The 25,617-nt window shown below is 37.3% G+C and overlaps 1 protein-coding gene across 1 annotated transcript in view; it reads right to left on the bottom strand.

Moving 5' to 3' along the window:
- The window catches only part of LOC145785688 (lysosomal cholesterol signaling protein-like), a 33,589-nt gene extending 12,746 nt beyond the window's left edge, over positions 1 to 20,843 (bottom strand). Inside the window, exons 1-12 of the mRNA XM_082597379.1 lie at positions 20,650 to 20,843; positions 19,164 to 19,388; positions 17,282 to 17,405; positions 15,444 to 15,538; positions 14,852 to 15,008; positions 14,103 to 14,258; positions 13,317 to 13,554; positions 7,933 to 8,088; positions 7,302 to 7,385; positions 2,462 to 2,530; positions 2,056 to 2,165; positions 187 to 316 (exon numbers count right to left, since the gene is read on the bottom strand). Of these exons, the coding sequence (XP_082453505.1) occupies positions 187 to 316; positions 2,056 to 2,165; positions 2,462 to 2,530; positions 7,302 to 7,385; positions 7,933 to 8,088; positions 13,317 to 13,554; positions 14,103 to 14,258; positions 14,852 to 15,008; positions 15,444 to 15,538; positions 17,282 to 17,405; positions 19,164 to 19,388; positions 20,650 to 20,776 (1,671 nt within the window). The 5' untranslated portion in view covers positions 20,777 to 20,843. The remainder of the gene's footprint in view (positions 1 to 186; positions 317 to 2,055; positions 2,166 to 2,461; positions 2,531 to 7,301; positions 7,386 to 7,932; positions 8,089 to 13,316; positions 13,555 to 14,102; positions 14,259 to 14,851; positions 15,009 to 15,443; positions 15,539 to 17,281; positions 17,406 to 19,163; positions 19,389 to 20,649) is intronic.
- Between the last annotated feature and the right edge of the window lie 4,774 nt (positions 20,844 to 25,617).

Raw genomic sequence — 25,617 nt, forward strand, 5'->3', positions numbered from 1 at the left:
TGGATGGATTGAATTATGGCATTTTCTTCATGTAAAATGAGAGTCTTCAACGATGGGCCAGCAAGCTAAAAAAATCTGTTCGTTTTACATTGATTCAACATCTGTAGACGTTGTACGATCAATATAAACGATGAATGTAAAAAAGGCGGATTTTGCTGGATGATGAGTTCAAACCAGAATGATTACCTGTATGCTTCCGAACATGAAAATAGGGTTGTCAGACGACCGTGGTGTCGCTTTCCCAAACGCAACAACGATCCCGCTGCCTATCAAAGCCATTAGGGGAGGGACGCCGACCAGATACCACTGTGCCTTCCTGAGAATACAAACTTATATTTGTAAACTTGTGCATGATGGTGTAATCACTATTTATAACTATTCACCATGTTCTTCAAGGTCCGATACAATATAATGTATTTTTGTTTTTAAGTTGCACTGAGGAGTCCTAATGAAAGAAAACCGGTTATGCAGCAAATAAACTCTTGCCATATGCTCTGTGAGTGGCCCAATTTTTGGTTGCCTTGAAGGTTTGACGAAGATGAAAAAACTTTAGTACTTCTTTCAACTTATATTTAATGTATAATATAAGTTGAATGATATGAATGTGTTATAAGTTAAATGATATTTTCTGTTACATCTACTGACAACTGATCCCTGTTGCCTTAGCAATTGAGCTTTTAACTTATATTTAACATCGAATTTTTCCAAACAACGTCATCTATCATTGCTTTTCATTTGCTGGCAAGAGCTTGTCTGTATCAGATGCTTGCGCATCATCTCGACTCATCGGAGTCGTCCAATTGTATGCAACGACACCTCCAATTCTTTGTCTTTGTTATTGGTAATAGTTAAATTCTTCTTCTTTTTGTGCATGAGCTGTCAGCAGTCACGTTATTCAACTCAGGCGCTGCAGCCATTGTATTGCAATCAAGCGATGTGAGATCGGCATTTTCATTTTTGTGACGTTTTTTACTATTTCATTTCACGAATTTTAACATCCCTCAACCAAATAAATTTTTTTTTAGAGAGATTACTGCGGGACAGTGGGAATGTACATTGGTCACACAAAGTCTATGAACTGTCCGCGTTGTTCAAAACTAAATATAACCAAAGATGTATCACACGGCTCCCTGAAGGCCCCAGTGATTGCCATGCTTGGCAAGAAGGAAATCACGTGACAATAAGGGAAACGGAAGTTCACACAGCTTACCACGGCAAGCACTGTGAAGGCAGGGGATAGCTAAAAAATCATTCAAATTATGATGAGACCAACAAAACAGAAGAAATTCAAACGTTTTCGGTGCAGCGCAGTATTTGAGTCAAAAGTAAAAATTAATATTTTTTTAATTATGAGAATATATAGCTTGACAGGAATTCGTATAAAAGTAAACTAATAGATTCAACATTTAGGGTTACTTTATTGCAAGAATGCATTAAGAAGACATGGATGGCGAGGGAATATTTAAAAAGTCACACAATTTCTTCTTTTCTATAAACTTATTTCGTAACTAACGTGGGGCAAAGATTAAATCAATCCTTTTCCTGACATAAACCCCATCTCATTTCATTGACTTTCACCCATGCCTCCAAACTTCCTTTGCAAAAGTCTTTCCAAACTTTCGTACCATGCTCCAATAGCTCAATGCAAGGATATGAGCCACATTCTTACAGGCCATTTTTCCTTCTGCATGTTGATAATTACTCGTCGTCTTCGTGTGAGCCTCTGGGGCAGAGGGTTTATCTTTTTTACCACTCCAAATTCACGATGTTCCCGGACTACACTGGAAGGCTGCTAGAGAGCAGCCAGTTTTTGGTTTTATCATTACTGACAACTTCAAATACAACTAATGTAAAACTGATGTCACAAATAGTACTACAGTGATAGTGTCGTAGTCCAGCCATAATGCGGCGATGTCCCCGTTACCGAGGGTGTCGGGATTCACAATGGTCTAATAAAATTAACGTTTATGTGTTATAAAGTTGCAATACTAAGAGAACTTTAACAAGATTTTTTTTTAATTGAATATATAAAAATCTCAACACATTTGAATTTACCTAGCCGTCGATTCTCCGTGGTACTTATAAATGACCAAACAAATGGCAAGGGCTACCACGTAAAATCTTGTAGCAATGTCGCTAAAGAAGATGATAAAAAAGACCGAAATCTGAAAAAAAAGCAATGTGTAAAGCAAAACCTAAAACCAAAACACACACAGCTCTATTTAACCGGCATCGCAGGCCTTAGTATCAAAAGTATTTGTGATGTTGGCTACAAAACCCAGTTAGAACTTGTATAAGTAGGTGCAGTATTTATGATGTCTTGCGATGTTACAATTACGTTTTCTTGCAGCTTCTCCAAACTGCTGACTCGTGATCGTTTAAAGTATTGTACAAACAGCATAAAATAATGCAAAATTCATGTCCATAACTAATTCGCACTCATCTATGTAAGTTAACTAACCTTTGAGGCCAGAGAGCTTGAGTCATTGACAACAAAATCGCCAATTATACTCATGAAGGCGGTGAAAAACTGTAAAAATATGCACAATGACAGAACTATCGCGAAAAAATTCAAATCATGAAACGAAAACAAACTAAACACTTTCAAGATTACACTTGACTGTGTCATAGTTTGTAAATAAAAACGCAAAACAGAAGATTTCTTTGTTGTATTATAACAACTATGTGTAGCATCTGCAACGCAACAAAAACAACAGAAAAACAAAAATACGACCTCGCAGAGAATCAGAACATGGGCGAATAGCGGGGCTACATAAAAATTCTGTAAATTTCTGTCGGATTTCTTCATTGAATTCCTGTTATGTTGCGGTTTTAAAATTAGTAAAAATGCACTAGCTCTTGTCAAAAGTCAGTGGAAATAGTAAATCTAAATATGTAAGACGTAAGTGAAAAGAGGACTTGCGTAACAGGCAATCACATAAGCCAATCTTAGTCGATCGGTTTCTAGAGCTTGCTTATGTCTCTACAAGCACTAGGACATTGCAACATTCTCAAGGACACAAAAGGGTTTGCTAAAACAGGACAGTAGTTTATCAACAGTCCCACAACAGCAAATTAACCGATTCCAGACAGCTAAATAATCCGTTATTTTTACGTTGATTCAATATCTCCAATATGCAGAGTAAGTATATCCTGTAGGATATCCGCCCAAGGCATCTTATGTCTTCCTGACGTTACCGTAAACATTCCTTTCTAGCGCGTACACACTTAATTTAATGCAATATGTTTTATAGAAATACGTATGGCAGAGGCGAACACAAAACGGAAATTACTTTCTTCGTCATAGATAGAGATGTAAATGCAAAAAAAACGAACCGTTTTTTTTAAAAAAAAACGTGTTTTTTTTCAAAAAAAACTTGAGCCAAAAAAAACACTCGTTTTTTGGTTTTTTTTCATATTTTTCTGGAAAAGTTGCAAATTTTTTGCAATTTGCAGCTTAGTTTCATTATAGTGCTCTTGAAAAACATTAAATTACTAAAAATGGTTTTATTGGTGTGCTGAAATGCCTAAGTGTCTGTGTTTGGCACACAGCATATGTTTTTGCATAGTCCTATGCTGTTTCGCATTCTCAGGCATGTTTGTTGCAGCAGACCTGACAAACATTGAATTAATGCAATTTGATACATGACATAATGTAGATGAGTTAATTTATTTTTCCTTTTATGGAAGTTAGCCTATGATGTTAGTATACTGTGGTACAGGTTATTCTTGTACACACTCAATGGGTTGACGAAATTTTGGCAAAAACAAGATGGCAGTATTCAGAACACACATTGCCTTGTTTGTCGTAATTTACTAATGCAAGCTATTGCCAATAGCTTGTTTAAACATGTTTTGTAACTGATAGCTTACCAACGATGTATATGCTTTATAAATGTTGAAACAGAAGTATTCTTTTCGTGTGTTGTAAGATCTTGGACACTTCGTCATTGATGCTTCTTGCAGATTATTTGTGACATATAGTGCAAGAGATCTTATCACTGATATTTTTAGCTGTCATAAGTTAGTGCATTTGTCAGAAAAGGTTTAGCTTAATGTTCCTTTCAAATGCCCACCACCCATGTTAACTATTGCTAGTAACTACCAACCCTGAATGAAGAAATTTTCCCCTTAAAATGGAGTTTTTCCAGCACTGCTCAGTGTTCACATAGTGAATAAATGCTTTATAATACTTTTCCTAACAAGTATAAAGTTTTACCCATATTCCGGCAATGCAGGATAAAGATACAAAACAAACATCAAAGATGAAAAGTTATTTTATTTGAGAACTAGGCCTACTGCTTTTTTAGATAAAAAGAAATTGACCTCTTGTCGTTACCGTTACCCACCAATAAAACCATAATGCAAAACTTTAATTTTTTTTATTAGGTAGAGGAAAGATTGACGAAAAGTTTGGCAAAAACATAATCGTGCTAAAGTCTCAAAGTCCTGCAAACTAGTTTAAATTGGATGGATTAAGTGCAACCATACTTCTTTTAAACATGTCTATGACAGCACAATGGTGTGATTAAGGGAAAAAAAAATGATAAAGGAGTGTTGAACCTCTTCAGGGAAAATAAAAAACATCAAAATGTTTCCATCCCTCACTACATTTAAATGTGATTTGGGCTAAAAGTTGGGACTTTAGCACTACACTGCTTTTGCAAAACTTGTTATCAATCTTTCCTTTACCCAATTATTTTCTTTTTTTAATTTACGCATGATTATTGGTGCGTAACGACAAGAGGTTAATTTCTTTTTATCTCAAAAAGTAGTAGCCAAAACTTGTTTTAATGTTCATAAACAGATAGCCTACCCCAGAAAACATGGGGATAGAGCTAAAAATTATCTAAATATGTTGAGCGGTTCTTGAGATATTGCCGTTTTTTTATTGCTCCTTATCTATAAAGCCACCTAGTGGCTAAGGTCATTTCACTTATAACTCGAGAACCGCTTGTGTGATTTTCATCAAGTTTGCACCAAATGCACATCAACTGGAACAATCTCTTGACGTTGTACTGGAAAGGGTGTGGTGTGCTGGTGAAAAGTGCCTTTGTGAAGTAGACAAACAGGACACTGACCACCTGCTCATAACGTGACATGCCCATGAACCAAAATCCCAGTTGGCTTCGAAACTGTACACGAGTGTGGTACTGCATTTAACAACTGCCTGGACCAAAGACAATACTTAAGATGTGCCAACCATAAGACACTGTGTTACTATTACTATTTGAGACGATGAGAAATCTTTATGGCTCGTGTGTTGAGACTTGAGAGACATATTGTCTGATTTGAAATAAGTTATACGAGTTATGAGACTGTTTTTTTGTTGAAAGAGACGCTATTGTAATGAGTTTACCCTAATTGCTGCATATTGTGACATTTGATGTCAAAATAGGTAAAAAAAACAAAAAAAAACGAATAAAAAACAAAAAAAACGATAAAAAACAAAAAAAACGAGCTCGTTTTTTTTAAAAACAAAAAAAAACGTTTTTTTACATCTCTAGTCATAGAGCAGGGACCGCCAAATTACGGCCTGAGGTCCGCGAGGTCGTCAGCTCAGCACGTTGCAACATGCAAATAGCACTATACAAAAATAATTTTCAAAAGTAAAGAGTTCAATAAATTAAGCAAGAAAGACAAAGCCAGAGAAGGATTTAGTATTTGCCAAGTCCATATTTTCTGTTGAAACTTTTTGAAAATAGTTTTATTTCAGAAAGATAAAGTGTCGGTGATTTTGCCAGTAGTGGTAAAGTAATGAGTTTCCCTCTGCAACCCATTCGCCTGCAACCACCGGATGTGTCAATTGTAACATACAGTGGATACTTCACACCTGGTCTGTTAAATCACCACGCGTTGCAGATTTAAAACATGCAAGCATTTCTTATTCGGCTAAAATAATGATAAACGTAGGAGTGGTTGTTGGACGTTGGTACCAAACTAAGTAAATGTTTTAAAATTTAGACTGCGATTGATCTGTTGAACTCGACGAGATTTTGTAAAACGTGTCTTTAGCAGTGACATAATTAAGTAAAGATTTCGAGGCAAGACGAGGAACCAGTTACTAGATTACTTGTCTTCGCTTTTCGTTTTTGCTTGTACATTCACTCCGTATTGGTGGTTTCCATTTAAAAATAAAAGCAATAGCAGCTAAACCACGACCCGTTATCGTTTTTGACAAGAATTTGTTTGACGAGTATGATTTTTCGACCAAGATACTGCTTGCTTATTGAAAGCATAAATTTTTTTCCAGTAGCACCTCTTTCTAGTTTGCTTCAAGGAGCCCTAGTTTTTAATCAGAAACACACTAAAACATATGTTATGGTGATTCATAGACTGAAGGCTTGTGAGTAGAGAACATTGTGTATGCGGTTAGGTTTCGCAATACCAGTCGATATTGCGAGTGATGATATCGTTAAAACTTTAAGGCAATTGAGTTTCCGATTGTTCGGGTGCGATGCAGCGTACTTTTTCAATCGCTATATTACACTTCATCCATACATGTCGACACAGACAGAGTCACGTCAACGCCTAACTGGGTACACAGTAGGTTGCAAATGCACGTTTGACGGCTTCGGCAGATCGACTGTTATCATGTGAAAGTCATGGCAATAGCGATCTCTACACAAAGGCCTTGCCAACGTGGCACTGGAGACCAATGTAATTTTGCTTTTGAAATCTAAGCTAAATTTACTTTATATCCCTTTGAAATAATAGTTTTGAAAATCCAAATTGCCAAAGTGTGATCACTGAATCTCAAACCAATGCAAAACTCCAAATTTTACGTTGAAAAAATGACAAATATTTTTCAATGACCAGTGTTGCCAGACGTTTTTTTGATTTACCGCACAAGTGCCAAAATTTAGTTCATTATTTATATCGTAACAACAGCATAAAAATAGCTTAAAGTCACAGAAAATATATACAAACACTATATTACTTACTAGTACTCAAAGCTATCGACTTATACTAGCGATTTTGGCTACTAGCAGTTCGGCCTCGTCAAATTTGAAGCAGCACATTGGCATGGGCTGTGTATGAAGGTCGCCATGAGTACGTCCTATCCAACCGTTTGCTTTTCACTTAACATTGAATCCCACGGGATAGGTAAGTTAATTAATTTGAATGATAGCCAAGCAACTAAGCTTGCAACGGTGTTGGGAATAAATGACACAAAAATTCAATGGATTTAAAATTTCTTGTTGATTTAAAATTTGCTTGAAAGTCTTTAAGTTTAATATGGTTTTAGAAAATAACAACAGTTCAAAAATTGCCAATCAAATACGAATCGTTGAGCTTACCATATTAACGGTTAAAACCGTGGTGACAAAATGAGGAATTCTTTGAAACTTCTTCGTGCACAGAAAAACTGCGATGCACCATGCCTGTGAAAGGAATGGTCAAGAATTAGCAAACTAACGAGTTTTGATGACGTAGCTTTTAAGTACTTGGTCTGATCTAAATACCACTAATCGGCTGAGGAGTGAAATGAAAGTAGTTAACATACAAACAAAGCTTTACTTTCTTCACGATGTTGAGATTGGGTCGTCAGTGCTGCGTCGACAGCAATACACGGGGGTTTGGACTATGTTTTTATTAATGTACTCATTGTCAAGTTGATGATAGCTTAAAAAATGCCAATTTCAATACATTTTTTTGCAATATTTTAAGGGACAAAATAAGTCAAGCCTATTTGGAAAGTACATCATTATTTTTAGCGGCTTGTCCTAACCTTAATATCTTTGTCATGAACCAATTAGGCTATCACAATTAAGCAGTAACAAATTTTGAAATAAAGCGTTTAACGGTTGGACTAACAAAAGTATGACAAGTCGTCACTAATGAACCCTTTTTGAGAAGGTCGCCAGCTAAACATAAATTCACAATGCCACCTCTTTAACTGAATGAACCAGCAAACCTGTAAGAACTTACTGCGCAAAGAGCACCGATAATGCTGACGTCTTGGTTCGCCAAAGCTACTTTCTCCTTGAAGAACGCATTGTCCATAGTGGGGATGGACAAGGTCCATGCGCTGATGTACATCATAGGAGCCGAGAGAGTGGTGCACACGACCATGGCAGTGGCAATCTGAAACACACGATTGACCCTCGTGCCATTTCTTTTGGTGACCATAGAGTTTTATAAAGAGAAGTAGTTTTTCAGCTAGCCAAACTGGTCCGTTTCACATTAATTTAAAGTCTGCAGACGTTGAATCAACGTAAAAAAGACCAATTTTGCTAGCTAGGTTTATCTTCTGCATCCAGAACTTGACCTCCAGTTGAAGGATCACATTACGGTAGTGCAAGATATCTGATGAACTTCTCAGTAATGACCACCAAATAAATTTGGTATTGCCCTGAGGTTCCTCGAGAAAATTCTAGAGAAAATCCCTGAGGTTCTTCGAGAAACCTCTTAAAGTTTTCTTGTGTCTCTTGAATCACAAGGTTAGGACATCAGTCCACCAAGCCACTTCTTTTGGTTTATTGGTACGATCTTACAAAGCAAGCAACAACAATGAAAGATTTTATTTTTTGTCGTTATGCAAGGTGTTATTTGTTGTTACCATATTTAATTGCATTGCTATTGTGACGACATGTGCCAGGTCTGTTATTGTCAATATCCTTATTACATAACGCAAGAAAAAGAAGAATCAGCAACATTTTACAACTTTTTGGCACAATCCAGACAAAACCAACCCTAACCTATCTCCAATTAACAAAATCTGTCCTTTCAACATTGATTCAACGTCTGAAGATTTCAAATGCTTCATTTCGTTTGGACAGCGCAAAGGCTGTTGACATGTGATTAAGTTATATAAGAGTTTACTATCACGTTTGGCCGTTTGTTACCTAACGGCTTGCTCGGTCAAGTCAGTGCAAGAGGCAACCATTGAGATGGCTTGAGACAGTAAAGCGTCGTTCACACTGTTGTGCCATGTCTCGTGCTGTTCTTTGAGACGTTTTCGCTCCAGTGGTTTTCAGTGCGGCTGTTCACACTGCACGGCTTGTGACGTGGTCGCTTGAGACGTTCTTTGCACGGTTGAGCGAGAATTGCAACGGAGCGATTTCAGCTCAAGTCACAAGCGAGAACGCGAGATTTCTAAACAGGGTTGAAAGGCAAGCAGGACCTTTGTGGGTGCTGTGACATCACAAAAACTGCTTTAAATGAAAATTACTCCCATAAAAGGTTTTGACTTGAGATAGGAGGCAAAATATGTCATTTTATCTAAACTTCCTTGCAAGTGCAGTGCTTTTCTCGTGTCTGCCCTCCATAGGTATACAAGCTGCATGATCAGGCTTACACCAGCAGAGTGGAGAGATGAAATAGGCCTAGGCTTTTACTAATACAGAATCAAGTTAAGTGTAGGGTGACTAAGATTTTATGTACCGGTACCGTACATTTACATGGTAGAAGAAAAGCTGCTTTGCGATTTTAAATTCTTTAGCAGGCTTCTTTAAACATGTAGGCTAATCATTAAAAATGATATACCGGTACTCCTAAGTTTTGTGACTGGTTGATTACGCTAGCCTAGTATCTACATACTATGTCAGTGTCATCTTCTGTAAACTAGGCAACTAAACCTGCATCTACTAAAGCTGTGGAGACTACAATTGTAAAGCAAAATTTAACATATGAGAAAACTGTATGATATGAAGAATGTGTTATGTTATTTTGAAATGCATATCGGCTATATAAAACACTGGTAGTATACTGCATGTTTGAGTATATCAGTCAAGCGTGACGGTTTCCACTAGCAACACCCGCTTGTCAGGACCTGGAGCCTTGTCTGGTACATACAATGTAAACCTACTTACACAATGCTCAAAGCTCCGCTCAATACAAGGCACAGCACAAGCCTCTCAGTGTGAACAAGGCTTTAATGGCAAGTGTTGTATAACAATGGCGCGTCAACAGCCAAAGCCTTGGGTTGTCAGCGCGTAACGAAGAACTTACAAACTGTTTTAACGATTGTTGACATAAATCTGACGTCAAATTTGCATACTTAGGGTAAAATAACGACCACGGACAAAAAACAGCTTGACGAAACAAGCACGCTTCTTTGCATAGGTCACAGAAGTCGTTGCATAACAATTAAGACAGCCAATTTGCATTCGTTAAAAACAACATTGTTTACCATTAATTTGACGTGTGATGAAAGCGGATTCACTTTTGCGTTGTCAAGTTATTGCTGACAAAGACTAGCAATGAGATAATGAAAGGCCACAAGAAATCACCAAAGCAAATGCACCAACCACAATCATCTAGCAAAAGTTGCAGTTTTTACATCGTTTCTACGTCTAGCAGTGAAGAAAATTACAGAAGAAAACAAATTTTAGGTGGACTGATACGTGCAACACTTCGGACAAGATAAGCCAAAAATATTCCACTTAGCAGGACTTTATAATAAATCGCAAAACATCCAATATCAGAGAACTGTTTCGACCCTCTAATTTCAAACATGTACATTGCTTTATCGCACTTCACGAAAACTGAAGTTGATTAAGCGACATGACTAGTTGACTACTAAAAAATATTACACAAATTTGAAGGGTTGTGAAAACCAATAATTTCTTCAACCCTTTGATCATTTAATTTGACCAGATGATTTTTCTACATTATTTGAAATTTTAATATATAGATTCTGGTTCAAACGTTGCAGAAAAGAACAACTTAGGCAAGTTAGGAATGTATCATTTGTATTTTATCACAGAAAGTTGATTGATTCAAAGTTGGCAAAATTCTCCATTTAACTGCAAAACAATTACATCTGTTCGAGGGCCGCAATATACAGTAAGAAGTCAATAAACAAAATAACACACACCAGCTCAATGGCCGAGTGGTTTCGCCTTCGGCTGAGTGCTGGTAGATTTGAGATCGATTCCAGGTCGGGTCAAACCGAAAACTTTCAAAACGGATAAAATTAAAATGAGCCCTGTCGCTAAGAGACTCTAGCTGTTGAGCGAAAATAAATAAAACCATAACATTGTTATTATCAAAGTCGGCCCATTGGCACACACAAGCGCAGCAGCTGCACGATTAGAAATGTAGACCTCTGAACCCGATAGGACACAACATCCTGCCATCCCAAGTCCTTCCGAAAGTCTTCAACAAACTCCCACCCTTGAGAGAAGAGAGTGGTGCCTGGTGCTGCCTAAATAGAGCCGCTGCGGAGTCGGGAGAAATAAAAGCAACCTTTTCCGATGGAAAATGACTCCTGACCCAACGTGTGATTGCGGCCTAGACAATCAGACGATGAAGCACATCCTCACCAACTGCCCCCTTAGCCCTTCATGTGATGACAACGACCTCAAAAACATCACAAATAATGCTCTTACCTGGCTCCGACACTGGCGTGACAAGCTATGAATGAATGAATTAAACAAAATAACACAGTTAAAACGCAATAAAAAATGCAGTAAGAACACACCAAGCACGTTACATCGCAAGACGACCGACCTGGAGAGTAAAAATCTAGCAATCGACCTTCAAAAGCGTGGAAAAAACTAAACCCTTAAAGAACTGACTTCAGCAAATAGCAAGGTTACTATTGCGATAACGACACAAGTGAATAGGCAATTTGATTGTGATGTAACAGTATGAGTTTCTCGCAAGTAATAAAATCGCTCGACAGTGGTGCTAAGTAGTCGTGTAAGTTTGATTGGTACCTTCAAGATTTGATTGGTACCTTCAGATTTTTAGAGTGCATTTTATCTTTCTAAATCTATAAAAAAAATATGTACTATTATTGTCAATTACTACAAAGTTTAAAAATGCATCGCGGCTTGCACCAAAAATCTTCGTGGGCCGCATGCGGCCAGCGTATTTGAGACCCTTGGCTTATAGGTTAAAGATAGAGATTCTGAAGCCATGTTTACATCATCATCTACATCTAAACTTATTTGGTATTTTTGTTGTCATGATAGTACATTATTCTCATAAAATTTAGAAACTGGAAGGCCGTTCATCAATCAAGAAAAAGTGAGCTTTCGAAATCAAATTTTAATTGCTGTTACCAAAACTTGTTTGTATGAAAGCTTTCAAACAATCATGGGCAACGAAAACAAATTTCATGCTATGAAAAATTTTGGCTTGAGCGGGCTCTAGTAATCGCATACATGCTGATGAATGGTGCTGAGTGAGTAATGAGTATACACGTCCACAGTTCAAAAGCACATATTCTAGTCAGTGAGGTTGTTTTTTTATTTTATTTTTTAGTGCCTTAGGCAAGAAATTGCAAGTTATACACCCACAAGCTCCTTCATTTTTGTTTTTAGTGGTTTACCAGACAGCAAATCAATTGTTATTTACATTGATTCAACGTGACGTTGAATCAATGTCAAAAACGACTGATTTTCTATCTGGGTTGTTTGTTGTTTTTGAACCCAAAGGCGACAACACATTGGAAAAGGTCACAAAAAGCTGTGCGACAATTTCTCCATAAATATTCTTCATCTCAGCCTCAAAATCAGACTTTTTTTATTGATTCAAAGTATGCAGACGTTGAATCAATGTAAAAAGGCAGATTTGCTAGCTGGAAACATAAAAAAATTATTTGTTTCTTTCCATTTGTGCACGGCGCCTTCATTAGAAACATAAATCGCACATCTGATCAATCAACGTAAATTATTAATGTTTCCAATCCAATAATATGTTTGCACGCTGGATTGGGTATTCTGACGCCGCCAATTAGACACTTTAAGACACAACCATCCCCAGACAAGAAAAAATCAAAACTCTTCTGACTGCTGTTGTAATTCTAAGGTCTGCTAATGTTCCTCTTGCGTTTGAGGCCGCCGTAGGCCACGTTGTTACATCCAGGCGCAACAGCCAATGGATTGTGTGTTCATCGAGCGTTGTTAGGTCTACATGCCTATCTTTGGATAAATGTTGAATCAATGTAAAGAAAAAAAATGATTTTCTTGCCTGCATGCTGCAGGGTGCGTTACTAGTTTCCTGCTGCTTCCCAAGCGCATCCGATTATTATGCAGCATTTGAATCGTGAAATTCGTAAATCACTTTCATGGAAAATTTGAAACTAAATCGATATTGGCACACCAACCTATGTTCAATCATTACAAACCCATTCCAACACAACAAAATACAAAACATAGAATGCGACTTGTGTGTTTCGGGGTCTAAATATATAGTTTCTTGCGTTTGCTTGACTGTTGGCTGAACTAGTAAAGATGTTCTGCAGATATTATCACTCAAGTAGTTCACCAAAAGAACAATAGAGTTAAGATACTGCTGCGAGCTTTGAAATCAACATTAAATGAACAAAAATGTCAGAATAGTTATGCAAAGCGAATTCTTACCACTTCTAACTCCACACCATACTTTGCAGCATAAATAAAGACAGAAGGCGCGGTGGGAAAAGTTCCGTACAAGAATGCAAAGTTGGAGAGCACAGAAACGTAAGTCTCGTTGCTCCATGTCGATCCATTGCCGGGAAGGTCAGTAACTGCCAATGCGTTCCCTGTATGAGGGTCCACGACTGGCAGCCAATTGTTCAACAAAAAGACCATTTGTTGGGCGATAATTGGAACTAAAAGACTGAAACAATAACGTTTTTTGTTACGAACGAGATAAGTTAGACATTCTTTGATAATTTATGTTGGTACATGGGTTGGTACGACGTACACAGTGGATAGGTTTGACGCTTTATGTGGGTTACACGTCTTCCATTGATCGTAATTCTAATGGTGCAGAAAATACCATTAAATGAAGATAGATATCCGTTTTATGTTCAATGCCACATAATATGTTAAATACACAACACACAAGCCAGTGAAGCAGCAAACTATGGCTGAGCTGTGCGAGAGGAGTTTTAAAGTTTGAACAATCACTTTTCGAAACCGATATGCAAAAGCTCGGCATTTATACAGAAACGCTCTTGGAATACGACATACAATTTAACTGCTGGTGTTACTTTCAGCTGCAGAGTTGCATCATTTAGATTAATGCCATTGTATCCCATCTCACTTGACGTTCACCAATAAAAAAGAAAGTTATAACGTAACAACAACGGCCACATATTTTAACTTCGTTGTATGTTTGAACCGCCGTGGTTTGAACCAATGAACCAAATTGCGTGTGCTCACATTTTAGCGGCAATCAGCGCAGCTGGCAAAAACAGTTGAACTCCCGTTTGTTTCCCTATCTTTCCGACCATGTTCAATCCAAGATAGAACAATGCAGCGGCAGAGAACGCGTTGGAGAGTGTCAGAAGCAGAAGGTCTAGTAGAGTTGGGATTGTCCTTGAAATAATAAGGTTAATGTAGAATTATGTTCACACTTTTCCGAAAAAAAAAAAAAAAAATTTTGTCTGATTTTTTTTAACGTTAATAGACTATACGGAACGTACTTCTTAATTTATTAATTCGTACATTGATTGAACATATGTAGCTATTTTGATAACATTTAATTAATAGTTTGACCAGATACTTCGTAACACAGCACCACTACCAGTACCAAACGATTCCCTGCGCAAGAAAGCAGTTAATAATAACGAGATTGCATTGCGACATATGGAAGCGTCGTATCAATGCAAGAGATCTTGCTAGCTTTGATCAGACGTTTGCAAACACACGTCTAGAAGAGGTAATGGACGTGAAACTCGGCTTCAACAAATGATGACAATCTGTTGCTTACAGATTTAATCAGTTTGATGGATTAGTTCTTAACGAAGGAACACTTAGCTTCAATCAACAGTGAACAGGAACACTTAGCCTCTGTCAAACCGGGTAATAAATAAGCACGCTGAATTTACAAGCTCACACCCTTCTGCTTCTTTTAGAGTACAAACTATGTTGAAGATTATAACATACCGCGTGGTGTCAAGCAATTTTACCTGTTAAATATAAAATGAAAGATAATTCCAACAAACACCATAGACACAATAGGATTCAAAAACAAACTCTTCAAAGAGCGAAGTAAAATGGGCAACCAGCCTTCTTGTTTAGGAGGCTCAGTCGAAGACTCTTCCGAGCTCTCTTCTTGGCACGATTCTTAAAAAAGAAGATTTAATGCGGAAACAAGTACAGTGATCTGGGCCATAAAATATTTTTGTATTCGAACAAGCAAAAAAAGTTGGCAGGTTTGTACAATGGCGTAGGTAATGATGGATAATAAAAGGCGTATAAATCACTTTTATTCGTTTTTAAATGCCTTTGTCGCCACCAGGCTTGTAGGGATGAATTCGTAATAACTCACAGTCATCAAAATACAAAACATATCATGCCTCGATAGTATGAATAAAATATTGATGACTAAAAAAAAATGAATATCAGCTGGTGTCTTGATTCATACAAAGCGAACAAAAAAGTAATGTAACTCTAACCAATATGAACGCTTGGGCCAGAATACACAACTACAAGGTATACTTCATATGTTTTAGCCACATTAAAGAATTAAACGACTCAAACCAAAACAGCACAACCAACCTGAGGTTGAGCAACCCTCGCATCGGGCGGATGAGGCCACTTCATCATCATCAGAAGATGTTAAAGCGTTTGCGATCTCTGAAGTTTCTTTTAGTCTGTAAGACAAAAGTGAGTTCACTCGGTGATGGGACTAGACATCGCTAACGAAGCAAGGTCCTTACTAATTCGATTAATGCTTCCTTATCATAGAGAGCTCGTGGCTTGTTTAGCTCGAGCCTTGGACATCTGTTTTAGAAAACAGCAACAGAGTAATCTTAAAGCTACTAACTCTAATACCGGTTGATTGCTGATATTTTTAATAAAATTGTACTTTTGATGAAAAATATGTAATATTGATCGAAAATATAAGCCGCCTCCGAATCTAAACTCACAAATGATAAGAAATAAAAAATTTGTAAGGCCTGCACGGTTTACAATCGAAATAATATGGTTATGTTATCAAACGTACACTAACATAGGTGTTAGTTGCACAGGCTAGTCTTATTGGTCAACATTTTGCTGATAATTCTTCCGTACACAAAAATTGCGTGATTTAAATTTCTGTCAACGCTTATATTCGATTTTTGACTCGCACAATGTGAAACGACATTTTTGGCACTCCTCTAGCTAGGCTTTCAAATTCGGAATGGCCCGTTTCGGTAAGTCCGATTCGGTGAGTCCGATTTGGTGAGTCCGATCCCTATTCAGTGATTTTTTTAATTTTTTTTTTTTTTAATTATTGGGTACCGTAGCCTAATTATCATTGCCGTTTTAGGGTTAGGGGTTAGAGGTTAGGGTTAGAGGTTAGAAACTCACCGAATCGGACTCACCGAATCGGACTCACCGAATAGTAGCAGACCCTTCAAATTAAGCTATTCTGGTAGAAAAATGTGGAAAACGAGCGTAAGTTGCAACCGCAAGTCTGTAGGCTACCAGGCATGCAAAAACTTTTTTACTGGCGGATGACGTTCGCACTATTTACATCGATTTGATGTTACCGTGCTTAACATTATCATGCATTTTCTGGCTTGGAAGTAAAAAGAACACTATGAAATAATTTGATACAATTGTTTCTATTACCAAAGGCGGCTTATATTTTTGATCAAAATAAAATTATTTTCATCCATAGTACAATCTTAAAAAGATCAGCAAGCAACCGATATTGGAGTTAGAAGTTTTAAGATTACTTTGTTACTGTTGTCTAAAACAGATCAACGGGTGTCTAAGGTTCGAGTCAAAGAAGCCACGGGCATGCTATGATAAAGAGGGGTTAATCCGAAGATTAGTAAGGAACTCGCGTCAAGTCGTGTAGTGATGAGACAGGTTGGCCTTGGTCAGTTGTCCAGCAACAGGTGGGCCACGACAAGATGACGTGTAGGCTACCTTCTTTTATAGCACATACCGTGACTTTAGGGTGTCGCCATGCAAAATTATATCAACTTGGGCAATGTGTTGAAAAAAAAATGTATATATGTAAAATAAACTATATATATATATGTAATATGTATACAATATTATAGGTACAAAACGTTAAATATAGTGTAGTGAAAGTAATACAACACTTTCCAGAATCTGTATATCAAATGAAAGTGTAAATCAGTGTGTAAAGTTAGAAAGGAAACTTAGGTGATCAAACCAATAAATCAGTGTCACTCGAAAAAAAACAGAGAATAATTATGTTGCAGAAGAAGTTACCAAACTGTAAAGTATTACTAAAATTCAGAAGACTGTACTAAAACAAAATGTCATCACAAAAAAACTGAGTAAACACTGAGTTTACAACCCTAACGACCTAAAGGAAAATGTAGAAGCTGGCAAACTAGGTGAACTATCACTTTCACAATGCACATTTCTAATACCTCCACTGCTTGTCAATTTCCAACAACAGCATTCCAATTGGATTTAAAATCAGGAGAGATATTGGAGCCAGTAAGTAGATATACTGTATCAGCTCAGGATGGGTTGAACTGTACAAAACATTCACTGCAAAAAAAATTAACATTCAAACAATGAAATTAATTTTTTTAAATGTGGCACCTGTTTAGACATGAGTTCAGCTTCCACAAACACTCTAGTTTATATTCAGGTCTAAACCAGGGGTGTCGAGTCAGAGTTGTGGAGGAGTCTAAGAGATTTTGGCATGCCCGACTTCGTCAGAGTCGGCTAGTTATAAACCGAGAAGTCGGGGTCTTATTTCCGACACAGCCCTGGTTCATACTTATTATTGCTTCAGACTGCAAAAAAACCAAGAACAACAACTGTACAGTAATCCAAAATAAATAAAAAATTACAGCACGTATTTTATATATATATATAGTTGTTACTCTCCTAAACTTAACAAACCTGTTTCAGTGTTTCACCATTGATAGGATCCTCAGAAGGTTCTTATTAAAAAAAATGAATTTGAGTAAAAATCGTTTCAGGATCCCACCAAAAGTAAAACCGACTGTTACGGTTTAAAAGAATAGTATATTATGAAACAGTATATATAATATCATAGGCGCCTAACTATTTTTTTGGCCGTGGGGGCGAAAGCGTGTTTCACCAGCAGCAACGTAAATTCAGCGAAATGTCATGCAGATGGATGACGTAATTATGTCGTCACACTAGAATTGCTTTTATTGCCACACTCGGAGTTATCGCTACGTTCGACCTACCGTTAATTATTATAAACAAAACTCGACCAAAACACATGCTATGCGTCTGCGTTGGCTAGCGGTTGATGGACTGCGATTCTTTAAGCTAAGCACAACATAAAGTTTAGCAACGAACTAGATTTATTAGCATGAAACAAGAGACGAAAAGGTTTACTAAAAGGTATTGTCTGTAAATGGAATGAAAATACTAACTTGATCATACGCTTGAAAATATACCTGTTGCAAGCAAAATCATTCATGTTTACATCAATTCAACAGCACGTCACCTTGAATAAATTTAAAAGTTGCTGACATCCGTAAACAGCCCTTAAAAAATAGTTACGGAGAGACGTTTGATTAAGTTTTCGACTTGACATTGCTCCCTTTTCACTACAATATCGCAACTTATGGCTGACCAGCTTTCAAGTTTCAATTCGCTGTAATACGCCCGTTTTCGTGTTGCAGATGAAACAAAAGATGCGCATATTCCCCGCCTTTGATCGGGTTTCTATGGCAACGGTCGTGTGTGCGCCATGCAGTTTGCGCGAGTCCATTGTTGCGTTGATTATGCCACGTGTGCGCAATGCGGTTTGCACCAGCCCTTGTTACGTTGGTTAGTGGTTACCTCGGGCCGAGACTTCAAGTTCATTTTCACAGCAAGCGATTCACTGCCGCGACAATTCTCTGCAGAGGTTTCGACTTTCGAAAGCGACATCGAGTCTGTTTGCATGCGCATAAAGCTAAACGCACGCTGCATCAACGTAGCAAATTATGTTGTTTTTGGGTGCATTCAACATCTGATGACATTGAATCGACGCAATATGGTAGATTTTTGCTATATCTCAGGCAGCAAAATCAGTCAAAAATGACAGATTTTTTTGTCTGGTGTGGGATTGTAGCATCGCTACTCGTTCTAGTGATTATTTAGCGCGAAGCTGTTGCGGTTTGCATTTAAAAATGTTTTCCTGCTGCCGATCGCTAGTTCATCTATTGTTTTATGTATCAATGCAGCATAAAAAGTTGCTCCCACACATAAATATGCGTGGGGGCCTGGCCCCCACGGGTTAGGCGCCTATGTATAATATATTGTACAGTGTACACTTACCTATAGGATCACCCATTGCAAAGTCATTGCTTTGTGTGGCAAAAATAGCATAGATAGCACCTTTTCCAACACCTTTACGACGTAACACTAACAACGACATACCAAGAACACCAATGAAAACAATAGTTTTAGCAAGGAACACGGCAAGCATAAATGTCCAGCTGACTGTATCAAAATCCAACTCTATCATATTTTTGAGAAGTAAAGCAGGTAGAGCGAAAAAGCCTACAAAATATAAAGAAGTTAAAGCTATATATTTTATTGTGACAAACATTTTCAACTCGGCAGATTGTGTTAATTGATATGATGATGTGTGTACCACAGTGTACATTAATGATGGAAGTGTCAATGTTTTGCCTAAATAATAGGCAATTATTCACTCTTGTTGATAAGCCATAATGCATGAAAATATACCACTGGCAAACAGTCCTTTACCACATCTAACATACATCAAATAACGTTACTATTCAATAAAAACCTTAAAAGGGTGTTTCAACCATATTGGCATCATCAGAAAGTTCTTATTCAAATAGAATATTACTGTTTGAATAAAAATATTTGCCACGTATTTGGACATGCAAAAAACGTGACTTTAAAAAGTTAAGACGTATTGAATGTGGTGCTGCAGCCTGCAGGAGGCTGTTACACATCACATGGATGGAAAGAAAAACAAATAAATTTGTTTCCCAACAAGTAGACGATGACTGGAGTCTGATTAACAATATTAACATCAGAAATAATAAGATATTTTGGACATATAGCAAGAAGCAACTCGTTGGGAAATTTAATATTGACTGCCCAGTCAGGATGGTGCAAGACAAACAAAAAAAAGGACAAAAAGGAAATATTTTGACAATATCAAGCGAATTATGGGAATAAAAAGTATGCCAGAAGTACTAGCAAAAAAAAAAACAAAACAAAAAAAAACAGAGCAAAACGAAGGAAATTCATATATGGGAGGCCACAGCTGATCAAAGATGATTAATCTGTTGAAGAGATGATGTTGGTAGTTGATGAATGTATTTGATGCAATTCGTTCTGCTTGACTTTCTTTGTGAAGGATTGAGCACTTTTTTGTGCTTAGCCGGCAGTATTAACCATTTGAGGACGACAACTATTTTTATTTCACTTAGCCTACTAGACGGAATTAATTTCAGAAAAAAATTTCATTTTTACTGTAATTTTGTTTCTGAATGGTTCTTCAATTAGAATGTTAAATGGTTTCCCCAATGCACAACATAATAATGTTTCCAATATTAAAATAAAGAATTGCTCAAAGTTTTGCATATACAAACTGCACCAGTCTTTTTGTCAACAGTCAATTCAATTCAATTTATTTTTCTTTGTCAGAATGCAAAAGAAATAATATTGTGAAAAAGAAATTATGTCATTAGTCCTATTGAATTAGGTTTCTCAACTCTCAAGCATAATACGCCATCCGTCCACAAGTGGTTAATAGTATTAACTGGTAGATGAAATTTCTTACCAACAAAGTTGCCGATTCCATTGGCTTGTGATGGAGTGACTATACTTGTTCTTCCAGCAATATATCCAAATATAATTATTGCAAAACAATTAAAGAGGGCAGAGAACAGGTTTGAAAAATCAGCCATTTTCAATATATTTTTTCAAACTCAGATTTAATAAAAGTTAAATATGTATTCAACAATCAACAGTGATACACTTGCTACTAATAATGACCCATTTTACAAATAGCTGATGGATTGAATTCTGAAAGTTTTAATCTCTTTAATAAGCCAGATGCTAAATCTTTATCTGTTTATTACATAGGTAACTAAGTGTAGATTTTAGAAAAGCTAACTAGATAACTTTAATGATCCAATTACCTATAAACTGTACCATGTTGGCCCAAACATGGTTTAAGCTTTTTGTTGGTTGTTAACATAAAAAATGTTACAAGTAAACACAGAAAAAATTATGGATACACAACACATGTATTATTCAACCCTGTATCTTGAATGTCATGCAAGTTCAATAGTTCATCCCTCTTCCAGGCAATGCTGTCTTAAAAACTGTCTGATTTCTTTGAGTAGGTCCAAAGCGATGACTAAACCTCAGCCAACAGGTACACTACACATACAAACAATGTGTTTATATATTACTTCAAGCAACACAAAGCCTTGATTAGATGGCAATTAAAAGCTTGTCTTTTGGTAATGCTTACTGTAGGGCTAGGCTCTAAACAATGTTTTGGTAATAAACTACAAAGGTATGTATATGCAGCATGCAGTGTTGTGTATCATTGGCTAAGGTACAGTGTAGGAGCTGATATCAGGTAAGCTACCTTGTTTTTGACTCTGGCTCCAAAGTCAGTTTTGCTGTAAAGCCTGACAGGAATTCAGTGTAAAGTAAATCATACATGTAAAGGGTCATCCTATGCTTCAAGAAACGTTCTTGTTGCTATTAGTGATTAGTATGTTTGATTACTTCTAACCCAAAGTGTCTCTCTCTACTATTATTGTTATATTCTGATATCCTCTTAGTTTCATCAAAATTAATTGGTTTGTTGATAAAATTTAACAATTTTATCTATTTCCTTGTCTTCATCTTTTTTCATGAAAACATCTGCTAAAAGTGTTGTAGGCCTAACCATGTCAAATTTTTATACTTATTACTCTATTTTGATTTCAAGCTTGTCTTAATGTTTGCGTCTTATTGCTTCTATCTGTTTCTACTGTACACCTCTGCTATGTTAACCTAGGTATTATTTTCACTATGATGATCAGAAATAAAATAAGTCCTGGGCAAAGAGCAAAACCCTAACCTTCACCCTGGCAACACTTGCTACAAATCAAACACTTTTTAAAATCAATTATCGCTCCTGCACACTATTTGAAGGGGGAGGGTTATGGCCCAATACCTTCTACTCCTAAGTATTCCTGTGGCCGTTAAGACGATAATTTGAGATCGATGTAGTGATTCAGACGTTTGAAAACTTCTGGTCTGGCAGTAACTTCTATGCCGCGTGTATACAGTTTGTTTGGAAGTTACAATAACTTCCAGATTGCAGTAACTCCTGGACCATTACCATGAGACTCTCAGGTCCCAAATTCAGACACTTCTAAGAAAAACGAACCATATCCAACGGATAGGCTACCCTATGAGTACTGAGTAGCCCCTAGGCTTTTCTGTCAATACTCCTATGTATGCCACTGAATATGAACCAGTGTACTAACTACTAAACCTTGCAGGCCTAGGCTAACTACGATAGCCTACGGTATATCACAGTAACCTATTGGAAAATATGTTAATGAACACAGTACCGTAACTAAAATTGATAATTGTTACGATTTGATTCTAGTATGCCTCTCCTGAATTAGTTTGACCAATTTCACCTTATGAGTGAAAACTTGAGCTTAGTATTGCAAATGCATGTTACATGTTTCGATATTTTTCCATTTACATGGCTCATATTTGTAAGCAAAACTCGGACTGACAGGTGCATTAAAACATGCAGTAGCTTGCTGCATGGGAGATCACAGCTGATCAAACATGATCAATCTGTTGAAGAAGAAGCTTACAGTACATTCTAACTTATATTCGACATGAAAAGTCGTAAATAACTTAGTTATTCAACTAACTTTGCACTTACGTAATTATTGGTACCAAACTGCCTATCAGTCACTGAAGATATTCAGTCTTGTCAAGATTGCATCATGATTCCATTCTCAAAAATCAAACAATGCATGAAATACAGTCATGCGTGACCGCCTTCACCGCATTGTTTGTTGCGCTGACAACGCACAAAAAAGGTGCTACTGTATTTTGATTAATTGTGGGAACTTTTATCCTCGGGCTGAGAAAGCTTCTTTGAAAGCTTAATCCTGCTAGCTGCGCATACTTGCAAAGGTTTTGAACCAACAACGCAAGCCTGGCCATCGAATTTGACAAAATGAAGTTTTCGATTATTGAAGCGTTGTTTGTAAATTATTTCAATTATATTCCACCAGGGGCCACTGGTTGGAAAGAGAAAAAACTTTTGTTTCATCTGATGCGAGAATAGTGCGGTACAATTATAAACCATACGAATACAATAGCACCATAATAAACTAGATTCCATAACAGACAGTAAACAGCGAAAAATCAACACGGTCATCAAGTCAGCTGCTCAGGGGCTCCGAAAGGGAGGAGTCGAGCAACTATAGTGTCCTTAGCATAACTTTGTAAAGAAAAAACAAATACGGGGCCGTGTTAACCGCCCCGTGCCACCAGGGCCTCTGAGAGAAATTTTTACTAGGGGTGATCACAGCGGTAAACCATAATCTCTTCGTGGGCAAATGTAACATAAAGTTCCCGGACCGTTCGTCTGTATGTAATGACCGAAAAGAAACACTCTTTTGAAAACGTCTATTCAAAGTTGTATTTCTGTAAAATTAGCCACCTGGCTGTCGAAATTGGGATGCAACACCGTACACCACTAAAAACTTGTCACTACGATACAAACTACTTAGATAAAGACGGAACTTTCGTCCAGCTGGCAAGCACTAAGCAAACAGTTAAATATGCGGCCAACTTTCAAGCAACCATTTTACGAATGACCAGAATAGTAGATTGCAATATCTCAAACTCACGTAGGCAGTTACTTTGACGTAATAGTGAAACATTGTGAAGCAAACCTCAACAGGTGTTCAAAGGTGATGATGTAATGTTTCAACAGGTGTGATACGAGTCTTACGAACGATGGTGCAATCTTGGCTCATTATTTAGGAAAAATTCCATGACGTATTACGCTAAGATTCAGTAGACTTGAACGATTTTATATGACGTTTGATTTGGTGAACCATTGTCGGTAACAAGGGGTACGAAGATTCATTCCGGGCCCCCTCTCACTTCGGACCCTCTTTGTCTTAGGCAAAACGCGTGATGTTTGCTTAGGCGTATTGCGCACCATAGGCTACAGCATTTTACTGCAGAATTGGACATCTGTCCACAATAATAGTATCAGGCTGCAATAAAACTATTATTTAGTGTTTTATTTCATGTGATCTGTCCCTCGCCAATGTGTGTATCGTGCATTGAATTCGTGTGTCAGTTGTTGATGGTGCTGTTGAGAGGTGCGCTTGTAGCCTGCAGCTTTAATGTAAAATTTTCAAATTCATTTATTTTTTCTCTTAGATGTAGTCTATAGTTATTCCTGATGAGGACACTATGTGGTGTCGAAAACTAGTCGAAAACGTTGGGTTTAGTAGTTTTTTCTTATTTTTGTGTGTTTAATAGAAAATGTTAAATCCGTTAACGTTACTGAGTGTTATGCGTACGGTATCTAGTAGGCTACAACAAGTCAAGCTCTCTATCAAGGCTCAAAAATAACATCTTGTTAAAACATAATCAAATTAATCGTCTGACCAATAAACTTTCTTCATTAACTTTTGCATTCACCAAATGCCTAGCAGAGGTGTACGAAGTTACGGTACTTCTTTTTAACTTTGGCTGTGCTCCTGCTTCGACAGTGTTCACTCCGGCTCCTGATCCGAAATTCATTTTGAAGTGAAATAAGCGTGAAACTACCGTTTTCAAATAGTTTTTAAAAAACAAAAAAAGCCCAAAAATACCCGTTTTTTTTAAAAAAAAACCTAGCGGGTCGGGCTTTTAAAAAAAAGCCCGGGTTTTTCTCAACCATGCTTTTGCTACACTATGCCCCCGAACAAGAGAATAACCAACTTTTATGATTTTTAGGGTGCTTTTAACAAAACATTTTTGCACGTAAAGCATTAAATCACCACTTTGGGCCCCTAATTTGCGCGCAATTAATTCAATTACCTTTCCTGGCCTATTTTCTACATTACGGGCCCCCCAGGACCAAAGAATAACAACTTTTATGCTTGAATTTAGTCGTTTAGGATGGTTTTAACCAAACAATTTTGCGCGTAAACTATAAAATCACAATTTCGGGCCCCCCAACAATCACAGTCCTGGGCCCTCAAGGGTACGCCGTACCCTCCATACCCCTTTCATAGGCCTTGCGTGCCACCGGGCGGGGGGCCACGGATGTATAGGGGCCAACTCATTTTAGTCTGTATCATGTTTTTTTTCTTCTGAAAAATAGAAAAAAGCTCGATAATAATCAATAGCTTGGTTTTGGTTTGGTTTTGAATCTTTATCCTCGAACTGGGAAAGCCTTGATAGGTTATTCCTGGTAGTTTCGCATACTTGTAGAGGCTGTTGACGCAGGACCGGTTACCGAGATTGACAGAGTGAAATTTCCGATTGTTGGAGTCTTATTGCCGGGGAATTATTCCATCCATTAATTGCCGCTGAATAGAGAACAGTCCTTAAAATGCGTTGCATAGCTTAAATCATGCAAGGCCGTATTTACTGTTACGGACAATTTAGACTTCATCTCGAATTTTCTCCCTTTTTATTTATTTAAAAACATTCGTCACGCTCTAGTAGTTACTATCTCTTTCTCGTGTGTACCCATCGTAAATCTTCT

The sequence above is a fragment of the Aplidium turbinatum genome, chromosome 16, assembly GCF_918807975.1.
Source record: "Aplidium turbinatum chromosome 16, kaAplTurb1.1, whole genome shotgun sequence".
In the NCBI taxonomy this organism is placed as follows: Eukaryota; Metazoa; Chordata; class Ascidiacea; order Aplousobranchia; family Polyclinidae; genus Aplidium; species Aplidium turbinatum.